This window comes from Lycium barbarum, chromosome 6, assembly GCF_019175385.1.
Source record: "Lycium barbarum isolate Lr01 chromosome 6, ASM1917538v2, whole genome shotgun sequence".
NCBI classification, from domain to species: domain Eukaryota; kingdom Viridiplantae; phylum Streptophyta; class Magnoliopsida; order Solanales; family Solanaceae; genus Lycium; species Lycium barbarum.
This window is the reverse complement of record NC_083342.1, coordinates 6,303,320-6,329,428: the sequence shown is the minus strand read 5'-3', so window position 1 is coordinate 6,329,428 and position 26,109 is coordinate 6,303,320. Positions and strand designations below refer to the sequence as shown.

Here is a 26,109-nt window from a genome sequence, read left to right as displayed (position 1 = left end):
TCTCCGTGAACTGCTTTAGCGCGCAGTAAAATACTGCGCTAAAGGTAGTTTTGTAACTTTTTTTTTGTTGGGGTATTTTCTTTCACTTAGTTTTTTATTGAGTCATTTTGGTTCCGGACTCTTTATATTGCTTATTTTAAGTGTTTATAAGCTAAAATTGCTTTTAAGCACTTTTATAGTGTCTGAGTAAAATAATAAAAAAATTATTAAGCACTTATTTTACCGTCAAAACAACAAAAATAAGTCATAAGCTAAAATTTTTAACTTAACTTTTGGCTTGTATGTCAAAAACGTCCAGTGACAGATCTAAAATTTTCACTCATGAAATTTAAAAAAAAAAAAAAAGCTAAATATAAAAAACTATATTGTCCTTAGGGATCAAACCTAAGACACTAAAGACAATTTTGAACATTCTAAACCGCTTGAGCTAACCTTTTACATTTATTCAGGGTGCTCAAAAGTTAATATATCTATATAAATACAAAAAATTTAACATATATATACTATAATTTTTTTACCGAAGATATTCGGGTGAACATCCTCACCACCACGTACCTCGACCCCTGAAAGCGCCCATCCAAGCGGGCTTTAGTATATCTTTTAATATAAATCCACACGGTAACTAATTTTCTATATGTTCTTTCTTCTTTTCTCTTTTTCTTCAACAAGAAACACTACTTCTTCTTCTTCTTCTTCAAAATGTCTTCAAAAAACAAGAACAAATGGAACTGCATAACTTCAAATGTAACAGGTTGTGGTTGTGGCAAACCCAAATTATCAGACATAATCCAACCCGATTCAAAGCCCAAACCCAAGCCCATTTCAAGCTCTAATTCTGATCACACTTCCACCTCATTGGATTCATCATCTCCACCACTTGATTTTGATCAAACGGTTGATATTACAAGTAGCAATAATTTGCCTTCCAAGATTGTTGGAAGTGTTGCTGTCGTTAAGGATTCTGATGATCCGTTTAAGGATTTCAGGCAATCCATGTTGCAAATGATAATGGAAAAAGAGATTCATTCGTGTGATGATTTGAATGAGCTTTTGAATTGTTTTTTAAAGCTCAATTCAAGTTCTCATCATGATGTTATTGTTCAAGCTTTCATGGAGATCTGGAATAATGGCAAAATTGTTCCAAATAAGGAGGAGCCTAGCTAGGATTTTTTTTTTAATTGGCATGTGTGTGCAGTTATATTGTTTGGATTCTTCGAAAATACAGGGGCCTGTTAGATTTTTCAGAAATAGTACTCAATTTGTCTCAATTTATGTGAAACTTTTTGTTTTTCGATAGTCAAACAAGAATTTTTTTTTACTGCAATTTATTCGTATGCCCTTTAAATAGTTTAAATTGTTAATTACTGTGATTTATACTCCCTCTGTTTCAATTTATGTGAATCTATTTCCTTTTTAGTCTGTACCAAAATGAATGACCTTTTTCCTAATTTGAAAATAAATTCATTTTATGAAATGATTTATAACCACACAAATATTCAAGACTTATTTTGAACCACAAGTCTTCACTCTTTCTTAAATGTCGTGCCCAGTCAAATGAGTTTACATAAATTGAAACGGAGGGAGTAGTTATTTTTTATGTAAATTATTTTTCAAGAAACTTAGAGATTGTATGTCCAAATTTCACATTCAAAATAGAGAAGTTTGAGTCTCGAGCCTAGCTAGTCTTTTTTTGTTGTTGTTGAATTGGCACGTGTTAGCGCTTATGTTGCTCGGTTTTTTTAAAATATTGACGGATGTGTGTTAGAAATTAATGTATATTGGGAGAATCTTATACGAATATGACAATATTTTTGAAGAGTTAGAGCAATATAGGTTAGTGCAAATGTTACTTGAACTCTTTAAAAGTGTCTTGTGTATAGAATACACGAATGCAATAGCATTTTTAAAGAATTCGAGCAGTATAGGTTAGCACATATGTTGTTCGAATTCTTTAAAAATGACGAAGATTGTGTATCGAGTCTTTTAAAAATAATGTAAATTTGTAAGAATATGATATAAATATAACAATATTTTTAGAGAGTCCGAGCAGTTAGGCAATTAAATGCATTGATGAATTCACACATGGGAACATGTTCGTCTTCAGTGTTTGTACATCATGGGGTTTGTTAATTAAATAGGAGGAGCAAATGGAAAGCGTAGAAGCAATGAAGGCCGTGTAAATTGTTTGTAATGAAACAACGTTGTTCTAATTGATATTCTTTTGTTTTTCAAATATTTTAGTTTAATATTTTGATTCTTTTCAATTTTATTTTATTTTAATGTGATTACGACATGAGTTGAATTTAAATCAGAAAAACATGATCAGTGAGGATTCATATAGTTTGACTTGACTCTAACTTGTGTGAAATTGGAGCATAATCGTTATTGTTACTATTGTACTTTCTGGTCATAAACATGATTTTCACGGTTCAATTTTCATCTAAATCAAAACCAAATTAACTAAGTTGATTTGTAAGATATAAACCAATTATCAAACCAAACAGACTAGAGTTGTTTTGTTTGTTTCGATTTTTATCGGAATTCTTCAAATTTCTTTTAAAATGAAATACAAATTCAGATCATTTCATTCAATCTACTAGACGTAAGAACATAATTTTTCATATCGATATATAATCGAAAAAACAATTAACCTATTCTATTGAAGTATCTATATCTGAGAATTTTCTTTATGAGATGTTTCAACTTTCAATGATTCACTTTCATGTATCAAACAATTATTTCACATTCGTACGTGCGTTCTAACTTATCTAACATTAATTATTAAAACAACAAATAAATCAACTCTAAATGTAGTGTACATTTACGTCAATTTGGTTCGATTTTAATTTCTTGAACATCCCATGATATATGTGGTGTACACTTACAATGAAGACTCTGCTGGTTCTGGTCCTAAATTAATAAGTAGTTATGTGTCTATGTTTTCAAATATATGTGGTGTACACTTACAATGAAGACTCTGCTGGTTCTGGTCTTAAATTAATAAGTAGTTATGTGTCTATGTTATCAAATTTATGTTCTCACTTATTTTGCGTTATGTCTCATTTTCATATGCATCATCCTTCTTAACTGTCACTTACATTAACCATGAGAACATGCGGGGTTGGGTTCAATTCTTCTTTATTTATAAAATGTCAAAATCTCTTCTTGAATGCATATTATTATTATAAAGAAAACATTAGTAATATTTAGCCATGTCGAGGTATATATATTTACAAAAAGGTTAATGGTAATTGCTGAATCTTTACGGCTGTATATCTCGAAAAAGTTAACATGCTCAAGGGGATAATATGTCCATATAGAAACTTCGATTGATTTTGTGGAATTCATCCTTTAAAAAACATTTCAATTTAGCGAATATATCTCTACATAAATACAAATGTGCTTGAATGCTAAGTTAATCAATTTCATTCCAAAAAAAAAAAAAAAAAAAAAAAAACTAGCTAATGAAAATAACCTAAGAGTTAAGTACTACTTATAGTTACTAACATGAATTACAAATATGGCCGAAGTAGCTAATGCTAATTACAAATATAGCCAAACCACCTTCGTAAAACTTTGCAAAATCTGGCCCGAATTGTAGTATTATGATTGTTGCCAACTCTACGTGATCGAGCACTTAGGCCTAAAGGTCATGTCTTTCGTGATCGCAGGCCTTGCCCTGTAATACCTCATTCGCGATAGCGTTCCTTACCCACTAATTTGGGCCATAAGCCATAGCTTGTTAGTTGAAGAAATTGCACAAATTGTCCCTCAATTGAACTGGCCTTTAATTTTTGTCCTTTGGCAATCGAACTTATGCCTAGTGGGGCATAAGTTCATTTTCCATGCGAGACATAACTTGTGGGATATTATAATGCAAATATATAAAATGATGCCCTGTGAAAAAGTTGTTTGTTATGAGGGCCGAAATTTAAAGACCAGCACAAAGCCTAAGTGCTAATAACCCTTGTTAGTTTGGTCCATAAGCTATAACTTTCTCCTTTTTAATTTATGTAATTGTGAAACGGAAAAGGCTCAAAAAGGCCCTTAACCTATTGGAAATGGCTCAAAAATGCCCTCCATCCACCTATTGGGTTAAAAATGCCCTTAACGTTTTCTTTAGGTTCAAAAATGTACTTTAGTTAACAGAAGTGTGACATAGCTAGAAATTTATGTGGATCAATAAAAAATGGCCACTTGTTTAATGAAATTCCATGTCAGTGGCCATTTTTTATTGATCCACATAAATTTCTAGCCATGTCACACTTCTGTTAACTAAAGGGCATTTTTAACCCAATAGGTGAATGAAGGGCATTTTGGAGCCATTTCCAATAGGTTAAGAGCATTTTTGAGCCTTTTCCGATTGCGAAATAATCACTATTCTGGAGTTTTAATTTTAAAATTCTAGGACCATAATTATTAGGCCGAAAAGTGGTCAGTAGGCACTATTTCTACCTTTCTTTTCCTAGACTAGACCAATGTGCAATATTGGGATTAACTAAAGATTGGGATTTTCCTTGGAAGCATCTCAAGCCCAAACCTCATACTAGCAGAAGTTGGAAAGCCCATTTGATGGTCTTTATGAAGGAGATTTAATCATTTTAGCCTCTTTGCCAGCTCATTTTGGATGGCCTATTTTGATTTTGCTACTATTTGATTTGATCAATATTTAGAGTAATATTTAACTTGGACTAACTAAATTTTTTAAAACAATGGTAAGCACTTATAAAGTAGCGACTCAATTTATATTATGTCATAAATGATTTGATGACCAAAATCAGGCATCTTTAAAGTCAAATTGATACTCTGTAGGAAAATAGAAAAATCAAAATCGAGACCGACTAAGATAGCGACCACATACAATGTACGTACCATAGTAAAAGGATCTAGAAGAGTACTCCCTCCATCCCAAAATACTCGTTACGTTTCGCTTTACAAGAGTCAAATTACATGAACTTTCATCAATACTTTAAAGAGGCTTTCACCACATTAATATGAAAAGAATTGCAACTTTTACTAGTACTTTCCGTGTAATTTTTGAATATTTACATTTTAATATTAAAAATATTAAATTAATCTAATATAATTTAGCTTTGAAGATTAAATCAAATTGACTCATGAGAAGTGCAACATGGTAACTATTTTGTGTGCATTAAGTCGCAAAGCATACCAAAATCAAAAGTGTCAGGAAAATTATGCAAAATACGCTTCATATCAATTGAATAATCTACAAATCAAAGCTTTGTATAAGTTATGTTTCGTTCACATCTTGTTTTGGCGCTCGTTTTATCCTGAGTCATCAGAATTCATGCTAGAAAATTTCACTTTGAAAATAAAACTTTCTTGTCAAAAGCAATTCGATAAATTTCCAGGGTATGAACCTATATATTCCTTGGGCGTGAATCTACCTGAGACCTCGAAAAATAAAGTCAGTGTCTAGCAGAAAGTTTCTTTACTCTTAAAATGAATTTCCGGTGCGAATCCGAAATATTTGGGCCCCAAGAGAGCAATATGTGCATATATAATATTATATTTGTTGGGGAAAAAAAGTTATTGATGCATCGAATATCAAAATGATATATACTAAACTCCAATATTCGGAAACTAAAGGGTATAATAATACACGGTATTTATCAAAACGGAATGATTAAAAATTTATATACCAAAAGGGGTCCACGATATACCCCAATTTTTTTTTTCATCTGACACCAAGTCAACGAAAAATATTTTTTTTTTTTAATTGTATAACGTGGATCAGTCCACGTTATACAATTATAACTTGTATAACGTGGATCAGTCCACGTTATACAATTAAAAAACTTTTTCCAGCGTTTAACAAATACTTGGTAAGACGTTGCCTAAATTTAAATCATATTCGGTTATGTTTTTAATAAAAAAAAATTATTGATTTTTTTAATTTTTAAAGCGTGATTAACTCAAATAAATATTTTAACACATGCAATAATTAAATGTGTTATATATGCAAACAGAAATAAAAAATAAAATATAAGTTAAATAAACGTCACACATTAACTGAGTAGTAAATGTTAAATTACATATTAACTATTAAACAGTACAAGACATGTTATACAACGATCGTACAACTTAAGAAAAAACATAAAAACCAACAAGCAACAACAACAACTACTGATTTCTGTCGGGGCAGCGATTCTTTTTATGACCTGTTTGCTTGCACGTACTACACTTCATTCCTCCTTCTAGTTGTAGTCCGCGCTCCTGAACCCGAAGTAAGTTTTGTTTGAAAAAAGTTAGTGTTTGACTGTAAGGTTATTTTAGTCAACTTTATATGTCGAGAAAATTAGTCAGCTTTATTTTCAAAAATTGAAACCGCAGAAGTGAAATTGACATTCACAGCTACACTACCCCGGGATTTTTACGTTGAAATCTATTGCGTATCATCATCTTATAGGTAAATAAAACTGAAAATTTCACGCTAATTTGGGGGAAAATTGAAATTGAATGGGATAAAAGGTGTTTTTTTTAAAATCGGCTCGGCCAAACCGCTTTGCGGTAGCTTGTCCGCATAGATCTCGGAAAAATACCCAAAATAAAAAAAAATCGCGTAAATCGGACGTCCGAGCGCAAAGTTATGACCATCTAAAGTTTGACCACTTTACAACTTGTTTTCAAACAAAACTTACTTTGGGCACCTTTTCAACCCCTAAAATGACGATCCGAACGTTTACGTATCCTTGATGTATTGAGCCTACATTATTGTACGCAGAAAAAAATATCAGGTTCTATATAAAATATTGGCGTTTCGGAGTCTTGACACACGACTAATCGTTGGTCAAAGTATGGAAAATCACTAAGTTTTTTCAAACAAAACTTACTTCAGGCACCTTTTCAACCCCTAAAATGACTATCCGAACGTCTACGTATCCTTGATGTATTGGGCCTACATTATTATACGCAGAAAAAAATATCAGGTTCTAGATAAAATATTGACGTTTCGGAGTCTTGACACACGACTAATCGTTGGTCAAAGTATGGAAAAAACACTTCGGACATTTTGGTTCCGGACTCCTATTTTGTAAAACGTTGGAAAAAAAAATATTAATTGTATAACGTGGATCAGTCCACGCTATACAATTAATTTTTTTTTTCGTTGACTTGGTGTCAGATGAAATTTTTTTGGGGGGTATATCGTGGATCAATCCACGATATACCCCTTTTGAGATATAAATTTTTGGTCATTCCGTTTTGATAAATACCGTGTATTTTTATACTTTTTAGGCCCCGGACTCTATAATAGTGTTGGAATCCCCGTGATTCCTTGTCAGGCCTATCAGTAATAATATTGCAAAATCCAAAAACGAGTCTGTTGAGTCTTCAGTCAAAATATATTTAACCTTGCACGTCTGATAAGGCCACTTGAGATGTCAATCTCGTATTATAGTGCGGGTCTTTAGCAATGCAATTGGTCATGTGAGTATCACGGAATTCTAATTTCCAACTATTTGCTCCTATTTACGCGTTTACGTCAGATTATATTAGTATCTAGGAGGAACGAAGGGAGAGTGTCGGTTATGCTCGAAAAGGTTCTCAAGATTCCCTGTTGCTCTTTTTAGTGGGGAGGAATAGTGAGATGAAACGCTGGTCAATTATGGTTAAGACTTCAGAAAGCACCTTAGCAATTACCAGTAATACCCCTATCGACCTCAATCGTGTTTTTTGCTGGCTTGAGTTCATAACTTTACTATTTATCACTAAACGTAGAATATCCCGACTTCTCTAGCCAGAACAAAATAGACATATGAGCGATCGATTACGAAAGCTCAACTAATTAGACGATAAGAAGAGAAATAGAAGGTCAATCTCCAAAAGGTCTTTGCAAGCTTTATGGGTAATACTTTCTTTGATCTTGCACATAGAAAAATCCCTACGCAGGCAATGAAAACCAGTAATATATATATATATATATATATATATATATATATATATATATATATATATATATATATATATATATATATATATATATATAACTTAAAAAGATCAGAATTCAGAATTCGTAGATTTCAAATCTTGACTCCATTTATGTTTATCTATGTATATATATTTATTGGGTTGATATAAATATCAAGCATATATGTTTAAGTTTATACTTTAATAGAACTAGAGTTTAAACCATAAATCAACTAAGCTCGTAGAAGAATGAGGAACAGTTGAGACATTCTCATCGTGAGGAAGTAAGCGACCGGACGAAAGAAGGTCTTGAGTTGCAAGAGGAATTCAACCTATAGAATATATATTTAAAAACAAAAAAATTGATTTAGATACACAATATTATCTTTTGAACAGGAATTTCAGATTATGATTCCGCTACTAATAGGGGCGGAATAACCCCGTTCTTCTTTTCAACACCCTAACGTTGAGCTTATGTTTGGATTGGAGGGCGACACTCCCCTAAATAGAGAAAGTCTATTTGCAATAGCCCACAACTTATATCAGTTTTGTAAACAAGTGCGACATCCTTCAGTATAAGGAATTTTTATACTATAAGGTCATTCACAAGATATTTGTAGATAATTAGCCTCTGATATGTGAAATTTATAATTCTAAATAAGAAAAATTACCTATTACAATAAATACGAATAATTTAATCATGCAAAATTTCTTTACATTAATAATGTATGGGGTCGTTTGGTATAGGGTATAAGATGGGATATACTGGTACTAAATTTTTGGGTTAAATTAGTACCATGTTTGGTTTGAGTTATTAATTAGTACTGGTACAAAATTATACCATAAATTGGGATAATATTATCCCCTTTTCTAGTTGGTATAACTAATACCGGTACTAATATATGTTGGGATAAATTTTTTAAATGACCATCTTGCCCCTTAACCTATTTCATATATACGTATAGCGCTTTTCCAGAATTTTCTTTTCTCATCTCCACTTCTCCCACCAGAGCTTTGGGCACTCAGCTATGGGAGATTGATACTCCAACAAATCCAACATATTGATACTCCAAGAAATCCATCTCTGTAAGTTTGTCCTGCTATTTTGTTCTCCTTTTCTGTTACTTTACCATGTATGTATTATCATTAAAAAAAAAAAACCTTTATCATTCTACTTACAAATTGATAAATTTTTGGTATCACAAGAAATCTTCTCCCTTCTACTTCATGTTTTCCTCCTCTTTTTTTTTTTTTTCTTCACTTTCCTATTCTTGTAAATTTTTATTTTTTATTAATTTTTTTTAATTTTGTGTATTTATTGATCATTGAATAAAGTAGCAGGTCTTATTGTTTAGTTTCTCTCGGGAGTAATACCATGCTAAATCTGAGTTCCTCTTAGATTTCTTCGGTTGTATTCCTCTTATCAGTACTAATGTGGATAAATGGTTACACTTTTTTGAAAATGAGAGGAAGATTCACATTTTGTAATCACTAATGTTGGGGTTTGGATTTTTGTTGTACTGGTTTTGATTTTTTGAAGCTTCGAATTTTTCAATGTTATTTTTATGTTACTAATGGAGATTTAGCGGGATATTGACGTTTTTTTACCTTCTTTTGATGTAATGATTCAACTAGAACTATTGTGTTTATAGATGACTATACTATTTCTAATTGTCACCAGTTATAAAAGAGCACCGTATTGCGGTGAAAAATGTAACTCTTTTGTGAAACTTATTTGTTCTAGTGACCGATGGTGACAATGGTGAAATTTATTTGTACATGAGAAGAAAACAAGAACTCAGTTTTATATTATGTAATATCTATGTTTCAGTATATATGCTCAGTTTAATAATGATTTTGCAATTTTTAAATGACAAATAGGTGTCTATGGATCCTCAACAATTGTGCGATCTCGAATGCTTTATCATCCTTGAGGAGATTATGGTGCATTCATATGTTGTCTTTATTTGTCTTTTTATGGCTATTTACAACATAATTTTAAGAAGACAATCTAGATATAGACGGGTCACTCGATATAGTGGTGCTTGTAATTTTTAAGTTTTGTTGTCAATTTGTGGTGCTTGTACACTTTTGGTATGTTTTTCGTCCATTGGAAGATGTAGTAGCTAGTGATATTTTGTGAAGACAAATAGTGAATCTTTTTGTATGCCTCACATTGCTGTTTGTGGAGACAATTCACCTTAATGTATATCTAACAATATCTTTTTGAAGACAAGTAGTGAATCTTTATGTATGCTTTTACTTCTTTTTTTAATATAAGCAGTGTATCTATGAGTTAGTCTCACAATATTAGTTTTCCTGAACAATTTAGTTGTATTTTTTTTTTTGGTGATGGATAAAATATTTATAAGTGAGTCATAAGTTAAGTGACTTCACATCTTCTTGTTAAGGTTCTTAATTATTTGATTGCAAATAGCAAATACTTGCTTATTTCTTACTATGTTGTTTATTTGATCAGCTTTGGTCAATATCATATTGACGGAATGAGTAATCACACATCATCTTCTGACCAAGCATCAAAAAGGTCGAGCCGAGCAACACCTCAGAGCCGAAGGTCATGGACACTAGAAGAAGAATGCACTCTTATTGATGGTTTAAAGGATTTGTGTGTCAAGGGTTGGAAAGCGGATAATGGCACCTTTAGGCCTGGATACATGACGGAATTGGAGCTTTATTTAAACAAAATCCATCCTAATTGTGGATTGAAATCTCAACCACATATTAATTCTAAAATGAAAATATGGAAGAAGGATTACGGGACTATAGCTTTATTAAAAAGTCGTAGTGGTTTGGGCTTTCATTATGGTGAAGGAAGAATTATAGTTGATGATCCAAGCAAATGGGATGAGTTTGTTAAGGTAATGAAAATTTTATTTCTGCTCATCAAATATGTTGTTAATAAAGTTTCTTAACATGTGATTTCTGTTGCATATGCCAAGTATAATTTGTATACTTATAAAGTACGTATGTTGATTGAATATGTTGCTTTATCCTATTTTATTATAGGCTGATCCAAATGCCAAAGGAATGCAAAACAAGACATGGCCATTGTTCGAGAATTGGGAAGAAATATTTGGAAAAGATAGAGCAACGGGAGAGTTTGCAGAAGGGCCGGAAGATGCTTTTGAGGAAATTGTTAGGAGCCAAGGTCAAGGAGTTTCTAATGACAGGAGATTAGGATTTCTTATTGAAGTTGATGATGAAGATGATGAAGAAGATGCTAGACATGAACCTGATGTAGCCCCTGGAGAAGACGAAAATGCTTATAGACCTAGTAGAGCTTCTCAAAGTGCAGATAAAGCTTCTGAAAGTGTAAATACCGAACACCAACAAAACCAACAACAAGGTAAAAATACTAGAAGCTCCTCTTCTAATGTCAATGATAAAGAGAGAAGCAAAAAAAGAAAAAGAACTGTTGAAGATGTTAACGAGACAGCTTTAAGGGATTTAGTTGATGTTATGAAGGAATTTACGGCAAATCACAGCAAAACAATGGGTGCTTTAATTGACATGTATGGGGCGCGTGATGAATCTGAAATTCGTGGAAAAGTTTTAGATATCCTTTCATCCCCTACTTATCAAGAGTTGTATAGTCCAGATCAACAAATCAAAGCATCAATGGGGCTTACTTCTGATGTTAGAAAAATGGATTTGTTCTTACGAATGGGTGAACTTCAACGTCAAAACATTGTGTGGATGATTGTCAATGATATGTTTCCAAGTACATGAATATCATTGTAAGGGCTGGCCATGGGTTGATATTTTTGCTAAATTGACGACCTTCAAAAGGGTTAATGATTGTATCTGTTTTTGAAGCCTTAGCTCTATAAACTTGATATGTAGTCGGGAAGAGCATGAGGATGTAGATGTCAATGTTATATGTGTGGATGGTTGTCAATGATAGGTTTCCAAGTACATAATATGATTGTACGGGCTGGCCATGGGTTGATAATTTTTGCTAAATTCATCATCTTCAAAAGGTTTAATGGTTGTATTATATTTTGATGCCTCCGCTCTATAAACTTGATATGTGGCGGAGAAGAGCATGAGGATGCAAATGTAAATATTATATATGAATGCTAATCATGTATTTTGAACTTTTCTTATGGTATGGTATTTTGTGTATGTTTCTACAAATCTTAGTTTCAGTTTCTGCACTCATTTTTGTACAGTCTCTGCATCATTTTTGCACAGTTTATGCATTTTCTGCATCATTTTTTCACAGTTTCTGCATTTTTTTGCTTCAGTTTTTGCATTTTTCTGCACAGTTTCTGCATCATTTCTGCACAGTTTCTGCATCATTTACAGTTTCTGCATTTTCTGCATCATTTTTGCACAGTTTCTGCATTTTCTGCATCATTTTTGCACAGTTTCTGCATTTTTTGGCTTTAGTTTTTGCATTTTTCTGCACAGTTTCTGCATTTTATGCATTATGTTTACACAGTTTCTGCATCATTTTTGAACAGTTTCTGCATTTTTTTGCTTCAGTTTTTGCATTTTTCTGCACAGTTTCTACATTTTCTGCATTATGTTTACACAGTTTCTGCATCATTTTTGCACAGTTTCTGCATTTTTGGCTTCAGTTTTTGCATTTTCTGCATTATGTTTACACAGCTTCTGCATCATTTTTGCATAGTTTTTGCATTTTTGGCTTCAATTTTTGCATTTTCTGCATCATTTTTGCACAGTTTCTGCATTTTTTGGCTTCAGTTTTTGCATTTTTCTGCACAGTTTCTGCATCATTTTTGCACGGTTTCTGCATTTTCTGCATAATTTTTGCACAGTTTCTGCATTTTTTGGCTTCAGTTTTTGCATTTTTCTGCACAGTTTCTGCATTTTCTGCATTATGTTTACACAGTTTCTGCATCATTTTTGCACAGTTTCTGCATTTTTGGCTTCAATTTTTGCATTTTCTGCATCATTTTTGCACAGTTTCTGCATTTTTTGGCTTCAGTTTTTGCATTTTTCTGCACAGTTTCTGCATCATTTTTGCACGGTTTCTGCATTTTGTGCATAATTTTTGCACAGTTTCTGCATTTTTTGGCTTCAGTTTTTGCATTTTTCTGCACAGTTTCTGCATCATTTTGCACAGTTTCTGCATTTTCTGCATCATTTTTGCACAGTTTCTGCATTTTTTGGCTTCAGTTTTTGCATTTTTCTGCACAGTTTCTGCATTTTCTACATCATTTTTGCACAGTTTCTGCAATTTTTGGCTTCAGTTTTTGCATTTTTCTGCATAATTTCTGCATTTTCTACATCATTTTTGCATAGTTTTATGCACAATTCTTGCATTTCCAGCACCTAGTTTCAGTTTCAGTTTCTGTTTTTTTGCTTTCTAGGCAACCAATTTACTAGCTTGAGTGACTAACCAAAGTTGTACGAAGAAAAAATTTTTTAGTGAGAGTTCATTATAATGGGTAATTTATAACCTATGCACCAAGTTGGATCTCTTGTATGTTTTTGCACTTATGCACAATAAGCCATTGGAATATCAAGGTTAAAATTGGAAATGAAAACTTTATCTAGGTTTATCCAACTTCAAACCAAACACATGCTTTGAATTATACATGGTATATCCATCTTTAATCCAATGAACCAAACAAAGGACTAGTACTAAATAATCCAGGAATTATTTAGTCCCAGGACTATAATCCCAGCATAAATTTGTCTGCGTACCAAACGACCACTATATAATTTAACTTCTTTGAATTATGTGGTGTGAAAAGGAAAGGCAACTCTAGGCGGCAACTACTTGCACCAATCTCAACTACTGAAGAAAGTTGAAGTCTCCCAAAGCGATATTGTCTACCAATTATTTTCATTCTTGACCTTTGTTCTACTTTGAGTTGACTCCTAAGTAATTAATTAGGTAATAATTGTAAACACCCGTATCATTGGTCTACTATAGTTGTGTAATAATACCAAGTCACCTTATAGTTCTTATTTCAAACGTCGACCAAAATTGTTGGCTAGTAGTATATGACCGATAGGTAATTAGAAACTGAGCACCAAAGGTTAAATGGTGGGGTATCGTTACGCAAATAAATTAATTACCAAGAGATTCACATTTATTATATTGTACATAAACAGTTGATCTTATAAATATAGCGTAACTTTTTCTGTTCTTAGTGAGGTGATAAGTAGCCCTCTCTTTTTAATTTTGATATTGAGGCGATTATCAAAATTACTTCTACTAAACTCCAAAAATGTTGGAATCCTGTACTTCCTTGTCAGCCTTATTAGCACTAATAATATTCCAAAACCCGAAAACGAGTGTGTGGAGACTTCAATCAAATATATTTAACCTTGCACGTCGGCTGTGGCCCCATCTCGTAGTTATAGTGCGGGTCTTTATCAATGCAATTTGATCACGTGAGTATGACGGAATTCTAATTTCTAACTACGTGCTCCTATTTACACGTTTACGTCAAATTATATTAGTATACAGGAGGAGCGAAGGGAGAGTGTCGGCTATGCTCGGAAAGGTTCTCGAGATCTCAATCGCTCTTTTTAGTGGAGAGGAATAGTGAGATGAAACGCTAGCCAATTATGATTGAGACTTCAGAAAGCACGTTAACATTACACCAGCACGTGTGCCCATATAGATCTCAGTCTTGTTTTTTGCTCCCTTGAGTTTGTATTACTATTTATCATTACGCAATGTAGAATATCCCAACTTCGCTAACCAGAACAAAACGGGAGTGATTGATTACGAGAGCTTGACCGTTTAGACTAGGAAGAAGAGAAAGAAAGGTCAATCTCCGAAAGGCCTCGCAGAGTTGAGCTTTAATCTATGTGATAATATTTTTTGTGGTCTTGGACATGAAAAAGTCAAGTATTCTACGCAGGTGATGAAATCCATTAGTTTAGTTTAAACTTTGTACAGTTCTTAAAAAGCCATTGAATTATATAGATTATTAATTTAGAGTCCAGTAACTTTGAAAGATCATAATTCAAAAACCCATAACTTCAATCCAAACTTCATTTATGTTAATCTATGTGTTATATTTTTATTGGTCTAATATAAACATTGAGTACGAATAAATTTTCTTAATTAGAACTAGAATTTAAGCTGTATAAAAAATTTAGCATTAACTAAGATTGTAGAAGACTGAAGAGCAGTTGATAACTTGATACATGCTCCGGTGACAAGTAAGCAAAGCGATCGGACCAAAGAAGAAGGTCTTGAGTTGCAAATTAAAAGAGAATTCAACATTTAGAATATATATATTTAGAAACAAAAAAAATTGACTTAGCTACACAAGGTAAATTTTTGATAAGGGGTTTCAATCAGGGGCAAAATAACCCAGTTCATCCTATCAACACCCCGACGTTAAGCTTACGTTTGGGTTGGAGGGCGACATTCCCCTAAATAGAGCAAGTCTAATAGATTTACTAAAAACAAAAGGGCCGGGTCAATGAACCAATTGGAAACAAAACAAGTGACATACACTGAGTCGTGTTAACTCCCAAGAGTGTTGGATTTAAAGATGAAATTTGAGGTGAGTTTTGGAATTTTATCATTTGGGTGTGTTCTTGTTTTTTTTTCTTTTTTTTCTTCATGGAAGAAGATGAAGCTAGAGCTTGATGATGATGATACGCGGGTCGGGCGGGGCGGGTCAACAAAAAAAGTGGATAATTTTTTTAAAATTGAAAAATTTGAGAGAATTTAGGGATTTCCATCCAAATAGGGGCATAAATGTGAAGTTTGAAGACAGCGGGGGTATTTTTGTTAACTTTCACTAACGAAGGGTATATTTAACTAATAAAACAAAGTAGAGGAATATATTTGACCCTTTTCCCAAATAAGAATAAGTTACCCACAAGGGTTAGCTGAGTTGGTTGAGTGAGTGATTTCCCACATGAGAGACCTAAGATTGATTCTCCTTGCCAGCAGCCTCCTCAGCCAAAGCTCGCCGCACTTGGCATGCCTGGTTCGATTTACACCTCTTGTGTGGTTTGCGAGTTATTGCATAGTGAGCAGGTTACTCCGTAAGCACCCAAAAGATAGCGGCTACCTATTTTTTTGAGGGTTGCAAAAAATATGAATAATTTAATCATGAAAATTCTTTACATTAATAATGTATATAATTTAAATGTGGAAAGGAAAGGCAACTCAAGCCGGCAACAACTACCGAAGAATGTGGAAGTATCCCAGACCAATATTGTTTACCAATAATTTTAATTCCTTGACCTTTGTTCCACTTTGAGTTGCTCACAATTAATTAATTCATTGGTCTACTATAGTTGTGTAATAATACCAAGTCACCTTATAGTTCTTATTTCAACGTCGGCCAGAATTGGTGGCTAGTAGTATATGATCTATAGGTAATTACAAACGCGATAATCATTTTTCAATTTGACATTAAAAATGGCTACAAACTGAGCACCAAAGGTTAAATGGTGGGCAAATAGAATTTTCACCAAAGATTCATCATATATATATACTAGTTATGAAATGCCCGTGCTAAGCCCGGGTTCAAATTCAAAATATAAAAATATAATTTTTTATTAAATAAGTATAACCTGTTATTCCTTCTGTCCCAATTTGTGTGATACGCATTTTTTTTAGTCTGTACAAAAGAGAATGATATATTTCTATATTTAGAAATAATCTAACTTAAATTTTTTTCTTTTACCCTTAATGAAATGAGTTACATCCATACAAATGTTTATGACTTGTTTTAGGCCATAAGTTTCAAAAGTCCTTCTTTTCTTTCTTAAACTCCATGCCTAATCAAACTATATCACATAAATTGAGACGGAGGGAGTATATTTTTCTACCGGATAACTAATTTAATGTATTTGCAGGTTAATAATATTTTATTAATAAGTTTTATAATTATTAAAGTTTCTTCATCACACAATTAGATGATTTTTAATGAAAACTTTATTTATGAGGAACAAAGTTAAGTAGAAAAATTAGCAAATCTCAAAGGGACACAAGTGATTCGATATCCTAAGCTAAGATGATAAAGTAGGATAATTACAACTTGCAAAAATCATATATCAAAAAATATTTTCATATTTTTGTGAATTTGTAAGCGTGTGATTTTATTTATAGATAAAAATAAATCTGTTTTGATACTTATTAAATTATGCACTCATTATTTTGTGTTAAGGGTTTATGCTGGTTAAATGTGATTTTTAACCTTAGTTTAGACTAAATAATTTCTAAAATTATACCTGAAAATCATTTTAGTACAATTTTTTTTTAAACACATGAGCTCGGTAAAGTATAAATATAATGTAACAGAAATGCCTACATGTAAGTAAACAAATTTTCAGAAATTCTCAAATTCAATGATGAAAGTATAAAGTAAAAGAAATGCCTACATGTAAGAATCTACGACCAACGAACCAATAACAGGAGGGAAAAAAAGTTGGAGGATAATATGGAACAAATGGAAAAGGAAAAAACAGAGAGCGACAAGAAGCAAGAATATCTGACGAAGAAATGATTGTTTTTTTAGGATAATAAATAAGATCAATAGAAGAAAGTGAAATAAGAAATAAGGTAGGTGTTCGACAGCTTTTAAAAAGCAGACCATAAGAATAAAAAGTAAAGTTGACGTAGAGATCTAGTAGCTCAGTTGGTTAGCTACCTGAATTTTCACTTTGTTGGTGAGAGTTCGAATCCCCACGTTGTAATCCCCTCCCGCATTTTCCCTTCCCCTATATAATAAAATAATTAAAAAAAAGAAAGTAAAATTGACTTTAAAAAATAACATTAGGACCTAAAAATAATTAATTGAAAAGTTTAACATTAATTTAATTTTTTTTGTAAGGACTACAAAAGCCCTTGGTTCTCCCTTATATATATATAGTAGTAATATAATTATCTTATATATATAGCGTAACTTTTTTTTCGTTCTTAATAAAGTGATAAGTAGTCCTTCATTCTTAATCAAAAATCTCAAAATCACTTGTCAAATTAATCGAAGTCCAAAATCAAAAGAAGTACCGCACAACAGGTCAAACAAGAAAAAGACAAGGGCTAGCGATAGAAGAACATTTTACTAATCATGCCAATTTCTAGTATTTTGAAAAATAACTTGAATTTTAATAGAACACCTTTTAACTTTAGTTTTAAAATGTTTCTTTACAACTTCAACTCAAAATTATCGTCCAACCTCCGACAAAATTTCAGCTTCAACTAATTATAAAGGACGACCTTTCATTTAGCTACAAGAGTCAATGTTTCAATCCATCAAGCACTCTAAAATTTAGCTACAAGAGTCAATGTTTCAATCCATCAAGCACTCTAAAATTTAGCTAAAAAATTTCAACCCTATTATATGGTAAACTTTGAATTCATATTGCCAATTAGACAAATTAAATTATTCAAACATTAAGCGAACTGTGTACTTATACCAAGTTACTATATTCATGACATGTGTATATCAACTTCTATTAGTTACCAACAATAACATATCCGATGTAATACCTCAAAGTGGGATGGGAGGGTACCTTACCCCTTCCTTAGAAGAAACATATAGAGATAAACTTCTATTACTTAATCAATTTCTTAATCACGGTAAGTTGTATTGATTTAATATAACCATCGATGCGGCCATGCAAGTAGGTATTTACTGTTGTTAATCTTTAAAATTAGCTAAATTAGAGACCACAATTTACCACCAAAAAGAATTAACCAAACAAATTTTTATTTACTAACAATAAAAAATTAGGACTAATTCCTCATTAATACACTTCTAATCCAAACAAAACGCCGGCATATTTTTCCGGTCCGTCTTTTACAAAGTACACATCCCTCATTTTCTTAAAGGCTTGCCACGTCAGCAAGCTATCTGAACCGGCCTGATGACACTTTCCAACCGCCCGGTTCACCTCAAGTGCTTCCGCAACCCGGTCTAAACCACCATAAAGTCTCTCACAAAACCTCATCAAGTGTTTCACATCATAAACATTGTTTCCAAAAAACACCCTGAGAATCTCCAAAAAGTCAATTAAGTCCTCAGGAAGTTCTCGGCGCGTGAGAATCTTTACAAGGTACGCGAAATCATACGCGCTATGGAAAGTCACCCAACTTACATTTTCATTACAAATTAATCCAGACGACATCATTAACTCAGCAAAATAAACAGAATCAACCCCAAATTCTTTATTTTTCTCGAAATTAATACCGTGACGTCTAAGTAACTCAATCGAATCAGGCGCGTGCATGTCACGCTCCACATCAAAATCTGAAAAATTAATCTGCCATATGTACTTATGATCAGTACCTAAATCAGGTAAATTACCATTAGAATCTGACAACGTTAGTCCAACTTGAATTATGTTTAAAACATCAACGTTTGACTTCAACAACTTGTAAGATTCTGACGGTAACTGTGCCACGTGTCGCTTATTCCTTCGAAAGGGACCCACTTCAGGCTTGAAAATTACACCTGGAAATTCAGTATCCATTGAAATAAAAGGGTATTGATCAATTATAGAACGTATAAGTTCAAATTCTGATTCAAGATTGTCTGACCAAACTTCTCGGATCTTAATCAGGTTTGGATCCGAATCAATATTTTCAACAGCCATGAGTTGAAATTTTTCAAGATTTTAAGATGGGTCGTTGTAAAAACTCGAATAAATAATGGGTTTGTTGTAAAATTCAGATCTGAAGAAAAAAAAATCAGTTTTATTCAAGATTTTCAGATGGGTTGTCTTAAAAACTTGAATAAATAATGGGTTTGTAGTGAAATTCAGATCTGAAGAAAAAAAAAAAAGCTTTGATTTGGCGATGGTTGTGGTGAAGAGAAGTGGTTTTTATATGGAAAAAAGAGAGAGAAGAGAATAAAGAATTTTTAGAGTGTTGCTGGGAAAGAGAGGAGACAACGGGGGAATAAATAAATAAATAAATAAAAGTTTAGAAAAAGATTACCAAGTGGGAAAAGGAGGTTCAGTGTTTTTCCAAAAAATAAAACAAAAAAACAAAAACAAAATGCGGTTCAGACAAGGAAGGAGAAAGGAAAAGGTTCTTTTTTTGGTCTAGGTTCCACGCGTCTGGACTGTTTATCAAATCATGTTGTATTATTACCTTCTTTGGTTTCCCATTCGGTATTTAATTCGCGTTATATAAGGCTCATTAAAAAAAAATTCAAAGTTTGTAGAAGTTTTTCTAGTTATTTGCGGTCTATAGATACCTTTTAAACAAACTAATTTTTTATAAGAAGAAATTCAATCATAGTTTAAATTTTAAAAGTTATCGCAAATATTACACGACGGTCTAATATTTTATCTGTACTTTATAATAGTGACAAAGTTATATGAGCAATATTGAACCCGAGTCAAACATAAAGTTTCCCATAGAGTAAACTTTACATTTTGTAGAATTTCTAAAATAGAAATAAAATCTAAATGAGGATCTAAAAAGTGGATATTTGTGTTAATCAGCTTAAAAACTCAATTTTTTTTAATTTTTAGGAGTCGAACCTGAAACCTTAATTAAGAATGAAGAAATTCGATCGATTGCATCATAAACATCACATTCATTAAAGTGCGGCCTTTTTTCGAATTCTTGTTAACGTGAGATGTTTTGTACATCGGGCCGCTCTTTGCCTGTCGTAAACCTCAGGAGTAGGTTTGGCATTAGACAATCATTGGTAGTTACCACAGTGCAAAAGGGAATTGGTCTACAAAAGGCGGCTTTATTGGTGAGTTACGTTACAATACAAGTCTTCTTTTGTTGTTGCCTATGTTGCGTGTGATTTTTGTGTTGTACAGACTGTATGTGAGCTTATTCTGTTGCATGTATCGTGCGGTGCGGGGCAAAGTTGACATCACTGTATACAAGTTGTGTACTTTTTCCCCCTTTTTCCAATTTTAGGTTGTAAGAGTACTGTATATTGTAACAGACGTCTAGTCAATGTACATTGACACCATTTTATATGGAGTCCGCAACTTAAAAGATCCAAAAAGTGGTTATAGAAACCAAAATAACTCAATAATTTTTTTTTACCAAAGTAACCTTTGCGCACTAAATTAGTGCGCAATAGGACCAAACTGCAAATTAGCAGTAAAGTCCTATTGCGCACTAAATTAGTGCGCAATAGGGGTTATATAATTTTTTTTTTTTTTTTTACAATTTTAAAGTTTTGAAATTTCACGTTTTTTTCATACTTTAACCAAAAATTAGTCATGTTTCAAAATGCAAGAATATCAATATTTTATATAGAACTTGATATCTTTTCTTGCGAACAATAATGTAGGTTCAATACATCAAGTATACGTAAACGTTTGGATCGTTGTTTTAGGGATTGTAAAGTGCCCCGAAGTAAGTTTTGTTTGTTTGAATCTTGTTAATTAAAGGTTTAAGTGTTTTATTTATAATTAGTTTAGGATGTCACACGAGTTAGTTATAAACGATAACAATAACAAAGAGTAAAATAATATTTATTATTAAGAAATAGAGGTGCAAAAAATATACTTAATTTAAACCATGCATGCACCCAAGTTGTTTTCTCAATGCTCCTACCTAGGTTTGATCCCTAGTGGTTGACATAAAAAAGAGATGGCTAAACCACCAAGCAAAGTTGGTGAAAGCTACAAAATAGACACTTTTTATTTTTTATAATGTTCACCAATGCAATCTAACTTGTTTTCATAAATTGAATTTCGAGCCTTGAAATTGACATTCAAAACATCACTATCCCGGGATTACCATCTCTAAATATATTTTTTATCACTAGATTTTTACTAAAGATGAATAAAAATTGTGCACCAATTTGGGGAAAAATTCAAATTGAATTGGAAAAAGAGGTTTCTCTAAAAACTGGCCTGGCCAAACCGCCTTGCGGCAGTTTGCCATGCTACATCTCGGAAACTACACAAAATCAAGAAAAAAAAATCGCATGAATCGGACGTCCGATCGCAAAGTTATGATCGTTTAAATTTTCACCAATTTACAACGACTTTTTCTCCCTATACTCATTATTTGATAATTTTATCTTATCAATTTATATAACTACTTAAGGCTATTGGATAAAAAATTAATGGGACTTGCATAACGCATTAATTTACTGCGTTGTTTAAACATTTTTTTTAATGGCGTCATTAAACCTTAAACTAAAACACTTAAACCTAAAGATAACAAGTTTCCAAAACAAAACTTACTTCGGGGCACTTTACAACCCCTAAAACGACTATCCAAACGTTTACGTATTCTTGATGTATTGAGCCTACATTATTGTTCGCAGAAAAAGATAACAGGTTCTCTATGGAATATTGATATTCTGGCGTTTTGAAACATGACTAATCTTTGGTCAAAAGTATAAAAAAAACGTGAAATTTCAAAACTTTAAAATTGTACAAAAAAAATATAACCCCTATTGCGCACTAATTTAGTGCGCAAAGGTTACTTTGATAACTTTTTTTTTTATTGAGTTATTTTGGTCCCTACAATCACTTTTTGGGTCATTTAAGTTGCGATATATGCATGCATTAATAGACGAACACCAACATATATGTCAGTGCGGTGGTAAGTACTTCTGTATTTTTAACCAAAAGTTTTGGGTTCCGGTTTGGACCTTGAAACGGAATTGCCTCTAGTAGAGAATGTCTTACCCTTCAAACTGGGACTTTCTGGCATAAACCAAATTAGTCGAGCTCCAAAACGGATATCAAATACTCAGTGGCGAAACCAGGAATTCAAGGAAGGGGTTAAAAAAAAAGTTTTTATGCTAAGGGGATTCAACAACTTATATATATACCAAAAAAAGAAGTCATTTTTACCCTATCTACATAGTATAATTTTTCAATGAAGGGGGTCCAATTAACCCCCCTTTCACCCCTCTGGCTCCGCCCAGAGGCGGATGAAGCACTATAACTTGGGGTTCAATTGAACCCCAAACTTTTGATGCAGTGTATAAATTTATGTGTAAAAATTTACTAAATTTATAATAAATTGTAGATATGAACCCATAACTTTAGAAATATAATGGTTTAATGTTAAAAAATTTAGAAGGTTAAACCCCTAGAGTTTAAATCCTAAATCCGCCTGTGGCTCCGCCCGTGCAAAAACCGATAGAAAACGGAAAATAACGTCGACTATATCCCACTTAAAAGTTATTGATTCCAATATATACCTTTACATTGATTGTTGACCATTAGACTAGGTTGAATATTTTAGGAGAAGGATTTTTAAATATATGCTATATAGAGAGAGTGTTACTTCACAATTTCACATATTGCTTGACGTTAAATGGCAGTTAATTTGTTTCTATTGATTGTTGAATCTTCTTCATGACTCGATAGATAATTTAAAGTTAATGCTTCTTTTTTCTGTAAATCAGAATACAATAATTAACTTGTTCACTAATCGACTAAGATAAATTAAATAGGATTTTGCTATACTTTTATATGCGACATCTCGACGTAATGAATTTTGTGATGTCATATTGTTGGTCATTATTGTTCTACTCAAATTAAGAATATGTTTTTCATGTTTTTGCCCGATATAATTCTTAAGTTATTTAAAAATTCCCCAAAAGAAGTAATATTACGAAGAAGGGATCCCAAGTTCTTTCACATTAGCCATCCAACTGCATGTTCGAGGAAATTCTCAGCAGAAGTGGAGGCATGCCTTAGAGAGTTTAAACAATTATCCTGCTTGATTATACACTGTAATTAGCTGCTTTAGTGAGATTAGCAGAGGTAGAGTTGTTCCTTAATCTGAGGTCTAGTCCCATAGTCAAAAAAAGGACTAGCAGATTGTACAGCATACTTTTGGTTTGAATAAAATTTAACTTTCGACCAAAAAAAAAAAAAACAAATGGTTCTTTCGTAGTACTTCTTTATAATTTCCCCCATGACAATTGGGAGTTGAAAAACATGCACTAAATAAAGGATACTACTTTGTGATTGTTTCCCTTTTATAACACGTGGAAATAGATTTTATTAATACAATCTATATATTACTGTAATTAAAAAATATGTCGGCTTTGAAGTTTAATCATTCATTAATCTCATTGGAAACGTGACTAAAACTACGTACAACAAGTGAAGACGAAAGAAAAGTCTGCAATTTGGCTCAGTCAACATGTTGGCATTGTTGCTTCTTAGAAGACATTCTCTCTCTTATGGCCTTTGACCTTTATAATATAATGGAGGCTAATTAGTACTAATTTACTATTATATCCTTCTCATTGACCCAACTAGATAAGTTGACTTTTGCTCTGGTGGACTTCTGGTCAATTCTGCACACTCATAGTCTCATAGAGACCAAGTAAAACTCTTATTTTCTTTCTTTATTTTATCAGATTGTTTTCCATTTTGTTCTTTGTTTAATCATCAATAGCCACCAATATTTACACGAGCCTCACACATTCGATATAGTTTTAATTTCTTGTGCAAATGTGTCAAAAGATATTTGTCGAATTACACTATGCTCACTTTGTCCGTAGGCTAGTGCATCAAACAGAGCCGAGCTCAATCGAATTTAATTGCTATAATGTCGAGTTGAAGTCAAGCTGAATCAAACTTGGCTACAACATAACAATGATCTATTGAGCTCAAGTATAAGCGTTAGTAGGCTTCAGCGGCCAGCTCAACCAAATTTTGTTCAAGTTGAGTTGAATCGAGCTTACCCACAACATAACAAATATCAATTGAGCTCAAGTAAGCACTTTATGATTGATTTCCCCATGTTTTACCTATAGTAACATACCAAAGACCAATTGAGCTCAAGCAAGCACTTTATTGCTTGTTTCCTCTAGTAAACTCAAGCAAGCAATTTATTGTGTGCTTCCACACGTTTTACTTGTAGTAACAAGCGTCGCCATGTGGCACCAGAGGTAAAATCATCACCAGAGATTGTGGTGAGATGATAAGTATTCTCCATTCTTAATCAGAGATTTGAGGTTCAAGTTATGGAATTATAGTCAAAAACCATTCGCAGCGTTCTTGCCTTGGCTGCAATCAAAAGGTGGCCTTATTTAAACTTGACATGGAGAATAAAATGCCTTCCAACAATATAAGAGAAGGGGGCAAGAATAAGTTTCGATTCAACCTCCTCCAACTCCAGGCTTCTCTTCTCTTAGGAATCCTAACTTGGTAGTCTTTAGTAGGAGTCTCTGTGACCCCAAGTAGAATTTTTCAATGCAAATTCGGATTAGTCGAGCCGAAGCGATACCAGACACCAGTAGAAATCCAAAACAAAAATAGAAGTAAAATCAAGGGCACCCTTTTAAGAAGTTCTAGGGATATTTGTGAGCCTATCTTAAAATCGCAAAGATATAGGGAAAAGGACATAAAGGCACTATTCCCATCGGATGGCCCATGTTTCTCCAAACCCAAAGTGTAGCCAGCGCGACCTAAAGTCACCACAAAAAGTCCGCTGCAAAAAAAAAAAAAAAAAAAAAAAAAAGAGGACAATAAGTCGCCAATAAAGATCATTTTTTTCCCCGTAAAAGCCATTAAAGATTAACTATGTATAGAAAATGTATTATACGTATAAAAAGGTATCATTGTTGTATAGAATATGTATCATAGGTTTGTAGCATTGTTGTGTAATTTGTGTATAATAAATGTATCATCAACGTATACTTACTAATCATACATATATTATACATTAGTTATACATTGATTATACACTAATGATTCACATATTATACATATTCCATACATAAGTATAGAAAATGTATCATTGTTGTATAATTTATGTATAATCTGTATCATTCTTGTATAGAAAGTGTATCATACGTCTAGACAATGTCTCATACATATACAATATATAAACCGTATCATTCTTGTATAGAAAGTTTATATAAACTGTATCATTCTTGTAAAGGAAAGTGTATATATAATTCCAGCATATGTATATAAACTGTATCATTCTTGTATAGAAAGTGTATATAAACTGTATCATTCTTGTATAGAAAATGTATATAAACTGTATCATTCTTGTATAGAAAGTGTATATATAATTCCAACATATGTATATAAACTGTATCATTCTTGTATAGAAAGTGTATCATACGTATAAAAAATATATCATACATATACGTATAGAAACCGTATCATTGTTATATAGAATATGTATCACTATTGTATGTGTATAGAAAATGTATCATACGTATAGAAACTGTATCATTATTTTATAATATGTATATAATAAATGTATAATTAACGTATAATAAATGTATACTT

At 32.5% G+C, this 26,109-nt stretch overlaps 3 protein-coding genes across 4 annotated transcripts; 2 read left to right on the top strand and 1 right to left on the bottom strand.

Moving 5' to 3' along the window:
- Positions 1-277: 277 nt before the first annotated feature.
- Positions 278-1,496, top strand: LOC132599497 (transcription repressor OFP6-like). The gene has a single exon (XM_060312859.1). It carries the CDS (start codon positions 700-702, stop codon positions 1,162-1,164), a length of 465 nt encoding a protein of 154 aa, XP_060168842.1. The 5' UTR covers positions 278-699; the 3' UTR covers positions 1,165-1,496.
- Positions 1,497-8,671: 7,175 nt separating this feature from the next.
- Positions 8,672-12,087, top strand: LOC132599496 (uncharacterized). 2 transcript variants are annotated; one of them, XM_060312857.1, is made up of 3 exons: positions 8,672-9,015; positions 10,409-10,808; positions 10,957-12,087. In XM_060312857.1, the coding sequence occupies exons 2-3, from the start codon at positions 10,434-10,436 to the stop codon at positions 11,677-11,679; spliced, it is 1,098 nt and encodes a 365-aa protein (XP_060168840.1). In that variant the 5' UTR covers positions 8,672-9,015; positions 10,409-10,433; the 3' UTR covers positions 11,680-12,087. The 2 variants fall into 2 exon arrangements, with proteins under 2 accessions (XP_060168840.1, XP_060168841.1); XM_060312858.1 differs by lacking the exon at positions 8,672-9,015 and having other exon boundaries at positions 9,038-10,808.
- A 6,513-nt stretch (positions 12,088-18,600) lies between these two features.
- LOC132600622 (probable CCR4-associated factor 1 homolog 11) lies at positions 18,601-19,782 on the bottom strand. Its single transcript, XM_060313918.1, has one exon. The coding sequence runs from the start codon at positions 19,501-19,503 to the stop codon at positions 18,655-18,657; it is 849 nt and encodes a 282-aa protein (XP_060169901.1). The 5' UTR covers positions 19,504-19,782; the 3' UTR covers positions 18,601-18,654.
- Positions 19,783-26,109: the final 6,327 nt, after the last annotated feature.